Source organism: Rhododendron vialii, chromosome 13a, assembly GCF_030253575.1.
Source record: "Rhododendron vialii isolate Sample 1 chromosome 13a, ASM3025357v1".
Lineage (NCBI taxonomy): Eukaryota > Viridiplantae > Streptophyta > Magnoliopsida > Ericales > Ericaceae > Rhododendron > Rhododendron vialii.
The window spans coordinates 10694085-10699790 of record NC_080569.1 but is presented as its reverse complement, the minus strand read 5'-3'; the positions used below and the strand labels follow the sequence as shown (position 1 = coordinate 10699790).

Here is a 5706-nt window from a genome sequence, read left to right as displayed (position 1 = left end):
TTTTTTTTTTTAAATAAAAACAAAAAAAAAAGTTATTGTTTTACTTTTAAAGTCAAATGAGGCCGGTACTTATTTTGAGAAAATCCGGAACACAGAACCCCTCTCTTTTACTACTAGTGTACTTTTTTGTTTGTTTTGGAATCTATGTTAATTAGTAATTAAACTGTCAAAAAGAGAAATTACGGACCCAGGGATCCTTTTAGTAGTAATGAGTGTGATGACAGTTGTGCTCTGATTCCAGAGCAGTACAAAAAAAAGTGAAAATTTTATGTTCAGTCCCCTTTTTGTTTTTCTCCGACGATTATTCAAGAAAGCAATAAATTCTCTGCTTAATTAAAACACTCCCTTGAGTTTATAATACAGTATTTCTTTCACTTCTGCCCGACTCGACTCGACTAGACTAGAGAGTAAAAGAGACAGGAAAAGGGAGCCATTGATCGGTCCCTCCTATTTTCACTTTCCACCGTTTATGCTTTACTCTCTCCCGCAACAGATCTGAGAAAAGTGGGAAAAACAGATCAGAACAAAAACAACAAAAATCACGAGACAGGCAGACACAACACAGAGAGAGAGAGAAGAGGAGAGAGAGAACTCATCTTCAACTCTTTCTTTGGACTCTTTCCCTCCGAACGATCTCTGCTCCTCAAAATGACTTGTTCTCGCAGTAGGAGGCGCTGAACATCCAGATCCATATCCTTGGAAAAACTCAACAACGAGTCGATGAAATAAAGATTTGTTCTTTTGCCTGACGCTCATCTTTCCTTGCTCACAGGATAAACCGAAAACATAGTAGTAGTACAGTATTGAAGAAGAGGTTAACGATGAACGACGTCGTGGAGAAAAGCTTGGACTCGCAGCTGTGGCACGCCTGCGCAGGAGGGATGGTCCAGATGCCGCCGTTAAACTCCAAGGTCTTCTATTTCCCACAAGGCCACGCCGAACACGCCTTGACAGCCGTCGATTTTCCTGAACGGCTCCCTGCCCTGATCCTCTGCAGGGTTGCCGCCGTGAGGTTCATGGCCGACTCCGACACCGACGAAGTCTACGCCAAGATCAAGCTTATCCCAATCAACGGCCAGGATCACGACGCCGACGACGACGGGAGTAACAACGACCCGTCTGAGTCGTCGCCCGAGAAGCCCGCTTCCTTCGCGAAGACGCTGACTCAATCTGATGCTAATAACGGGGGTGGGTTCTCCGTCCCACGGTACTGCGCGGAGACGATTTTTCCTAAGTTAGATTACGCGGCGGACCCGCCGGTCCAGACCGTGATCGTGAAGGACGTGCACGGGGAGGTCTGGAAGTTTAGGCATATTTATAGGGGCACGCCGCGGCGGCATTTGCTGACGACGGGGTGGAGCACGTTCGTGAACCAGAAGAAGCTGGTCGCAGGGGACTCGATCGTGTTCCTGCGGGCTGAGAACGGGGACCTCTGCGTAGGAGTTCGGAGAGCCAAGAAAGGGGCCGAGTCGCCGCCCTCCAGTTGGAATTCGGCGCCTTTTTCGGTGTTTTTGAGGGAAGATGAGAATAAGCTGGTTAGGAATGGGAGTGGGGGGAATTTGAGGGTGAGGGGGAGGGTGAGGGGGGAAGGGGTTGTGGAGGCGGCGGGGATGGCGGTGAGGGGGGAGGCGTTTGAGGTGGTGTATTACCCACGGGCGAGCACGCCGGAGTTTTGTGTGAGGGCTGCGGCGGTTAGGGCCTCGATGAGGATTCAGTGGTGTTGTGGGATGAGGTTTAAGATGCCGTTCGAAACCGATGATTCGAGGATTAGCTGGTTCATGGGAACTGTTGGTTCTGTTCAGGTTGCTGACCCTGTTCACTGGCCTAACTCTCCTTGGAGGCTTCTCCAGGTATAGAAAAATTCGGAAGCCCTTTCGTTGTTTATCTTGAAATTTATGCAGATTACCTATCAATGAATTAAGGAACTCTGTTACTGAGTAAGGATATCATGTTATGCATCTCCAGTATTTTTCTTGATGGTTTAATTGAAATTCTAATTGACTCACATGCTCACCTGTTGGTAGTTTATTTATCGATGTTGGAAGTACACATTCTACCGAGCACGTATGCAGGTAATAGATAGGGCATTTCTCATTACTGTGAATCTGCAATGACTACAAGTCTGGCAGAACATTTCTATGTCGTCCTTAATATGGCACTTGGTGAATTTTAATTTTTGTTCCGAAGCTGACTTTCTCTGAGATTGACAGATTTTCCCCGATGGTTATCGTTTGAGTACAGAAGTATTTTGATTAAACTCTGGACAGGACATGAATTCTAGCTCCTTCTTTTCTTAATGTTGGTTTCTGAACCTTGAGGTTTGACGCACCAAGGTTCCATACTTGGTTCAAATAAGGATGGCTTTCTAAACTAAAGAAGTTCCAGCGGCTAGTAAAATGCATTAGCCAGCTAAACTAACTTCCAATCTTGTCATGATTGATAAAATTTGAATTGAATCTTGATTGTTGCGAATGAAGTTGCTTTGTTTCGTTCTTGTTTGATTGTGCTATATTCATTGGGGGAATTTGTGCAAAACCTTTTGTTTTGACTAATGCATGCATTTCTTTTGCTGGCCTATTCTAGTCTAATATTGTTGAGAGTCTCGTGATTTTTTCAAGATCTGCACTATTATCACTGATCCGTCTATTAGAAATATGTTCTAGTCTAATATTGTTGAGAGTCTTGTGATTTTTTCAAGATCTGCACTATTATCACTGATCCGTCTGTTAGAAATATGAATTCGCTAACTTTCAACTTCAGTTCTTTGCAAAAGAAATGGTTATCTATCTAAAATTTCGTCTGCAGAGTTCGTGTCATCTTGCTCTTGAAGGTTCTTTATCTTGACATTGTTCTTTCATACCATGTTGCAGGTGACATGGGATGAACCAGATTTGCTGCAAAATGTGAAGCGCGTCAGCCCGTGGCTTGTTGAATTGGTATCAAACATGCCAGCCATTCACATGTCACCCTTTTCACCACCAAGAAAGAAGTTGCGGCTACCGCTACACCCAGACTTTCCCCTTGACGGCCAATTTCCATTTCCGTCATTTTCAGGCAACCCCATAGGGCCCACCGGTTCTTTGTGTTGTCTATCTGACAACATTACTGCAGGTATACAGGGAGCCAGGCATGCTCAATTTGGACTACCGTTATCAGATCTCCACCTTAATAACAGACTGCAGTTGGGGCTTTTCCGATCAAGCTTGCAGCGGGTTGATCAACAGGCTAAGATCTCTGATGGTTTGATCTCTAGTCGAAGAAGTAGCAATGAGAATATATCATGTTTGTTAACTATGGGGAATTCCAATAACAAGTTGGAATTACTATTGGAGAAAGCTGATAATAACGTTAAAACACCACCCCAGTTTGTACTTTTTGGCCAACCTATACTAACTGAACAGCAGATTGCACGAAGCTGTTCTGGTCTTGCAGTTTCACAAGTTCTTGACAAGAAAAGTTTGTCAGATGGGATTCCAGATAAGGCGGAAGGATATGCATTCGGCCAGAAAAGACAGCAAGGTTTTCACATGAGTGAACTTGACCTTGAGACTGGTCATTGCAAAGTGTTTATGGAGTCGGAGGATGTAGGGAGGACACTTGACCTCTCAGCGATCGGGTCTTATGATGAGCTATACAAAAGGCTGACAAACATGTTTAGTATAGAAAGATCAGAGACTTCGTGTCGTGTGCTCTACCAGGATGCAACTGGTGCAATTAAACAAACTGGACATGAGCCTTACAGGTATCGTCGCTATTTGATTAGTTGCAGTTGTAATTTGTTATCAACTTTGGCTTGGAGGAATCTTATGATTCTTGGTTTATAGTTCATTGATCTCTTTTTGCCTTCTTGCTCTCATTGCAGCAATTTCGCAAGAACTGCGAAAAGGTTGACGATCGTAATGGATCCAGGCAGCAACAACTTTGGAAGGTAACTAAATAATACTGTACTACCAATCGCCCCTATCAATCTAATTATCCCTTGGATTGCTATCTATGTTGAAGTTGCCTGTTGGTGAAAACCCATTTATTGCTACTCTAAACTCGTTAATACCATGGCATAGAATTTCAGAATTGAATGTTCAATGTGGAAAGACCCTTTGATCTAGTTTCAGAGTCATTTTTTTCCCTTCTTGGTTAAGATCGAATCAGAAGTCAATTCTGCAAGATCGTTTGTTCTCTATGCATCATTCTCACGTGGAAAATTCATACAGCTGAAAGTTCAGATTTTTTTTTTCCCAGCAGGAAATGGATTACTGGGCTGCGAAATGCTGACAATGGACTGGATTCTTCAAACCAGACGGGCCCTTTGAGCACATTTGCGTAATTGATCATGGCATTTGTTTGTCAGTCTAGGCAAATTATCAATAATTGTTGACGAATTTCTTATTGCTTTTGTTTATGGTATTTTGTAACTTTAGCAACTCCAAGTTTCATTTAGAAGCAAAAGTTTCTTACAACAAAGGATCAATTATGTGCTTTGTCGAATGTCGTACGATGCTTGTATGAATACGATATCGTTCCGTGTTTATGATTGCAATGTACTACTTGCCTTGATTCCTTGGTTGAGTGATACGGTATATTCTTGATTGCTCTCTTGCATTGCTTTTTATGTAAAGTTCCATCGATAGTTGAGCAAAAATACGGATATGTGTACAACTTTTGTAATCAGTTCTTCTCCTTCCCGCAGTGGGAATTCGTAGATATCCCAGACGTAGAGTTTGGCGTAATCCACCGCAGTTTGTTTACTAACTGGAGATGAGTTTTGAATGGTTTGCTACAGACATGTTCAATCTCTCTGTTTTCGACTCAACCAAATGAAGTAGTAAGAATTTTGGTGGCTCTTTTTGCATCCTTCTTCTGTTGATCACTTCATCTTCTGCTTTTAACCCCTCCTATGAAGCAGCCAAACCTAAAGTAATTTTTTGTTTTTTTGTTTGAATTAAAGAAAGTGTGATTTTAACCTCTTTCTATGCTTAATAGCCCCAACCGCTTCGTTCTTGATTTTGTTAACCTCTTTTTTTGTTTTTTGTTTTGTTCACGATCAAGCTGTCCGGGCCCTTATGCATCTTGACTAATCCCCTCCTCGGTCTATAGTCAAAAGAAAACCATTCACGCCGGGACTAAGGGATTCACAAGAAATTTCTTTCTCGCAGTCTGATCCCAAAAATCGAAGCTTGGTCAATTGTGAGATGCAAACTCACCAACCAACCGGACTAACCGTTGGGCTCGTTTGGTTCCTAACCTACCAATCAAGTATTAGACATGAATACAGCATATGCTTTACATCACATGGTAAATTGTTCGAAAAAACAAACAGGAACTAGTTTTATTTTTCCACAGGGTTGAAAACAAAACTCCTTCTCCTACTTGATTGAGAATCCCAACTACTCACTCAAATAAGGAATTGACAAAACACCAGCCAGCTTTTATACAAGTTGAAACGAAATACTTGTCGTCCAAAACCAACAACTAGCTAGACCAGAAACTCCACCCACACGTGAGGGTGGGTGGGTGTGGTGGTACCAAGTCCAGTCAAGTCCAACTAAGAGAGAGAGAGAGAGAGAGAGAGAGAGAGAGAGAGAGAGAGAGAGAGAGAGAGAAAAGCATATAATAGACTATTGATATTGATATGTTTTGGGATGATGAAAACGTGATGTGGATGTGATGGTCTGATTAATGAGTGAGTGATCCCGGAGGGAGGGAGGC

At 42.6% G+C, this 5706-nt stretch overlaps 1 protein-coding gene across 2 annotated transcripts; it reads left to right on the top strand.

Moving 5' to 3' along the window:
* The first annotated feature begins 382 nt into the window (after window positions 1-382).
* Window positions 383-4557, top strand: LOC131314905 (auxin response factor 18). Of its 2 annotated transcripts, none has more exons than XM_058343826.1 (4): window positions 383-1850; window positions 2871-3742; window positions 3863-3928; window positions 4240-4557. In XM_058343826.1, exons 1-4 carry the CDS (start codon window positions 822-824, stop codon window positions 4322-4324), a joined length of 2052 nt encoding a protein of 683 aa, XP_058199809.1. In that variant the 5' UTR covers window positions 383-821; the 3' UTR covers window positions 4325-4557. The 2 variants fall into 2 exon arrangements, with proteins under 2 accessions (XP_058199809.1, XP_058199810.1); XM_058343827.1 differs by having other exon boundaries at window positions 539-1850; window positions 4243-4557.
* Window positions 4558-5706: the final 1149 nt, after the last annotated feature.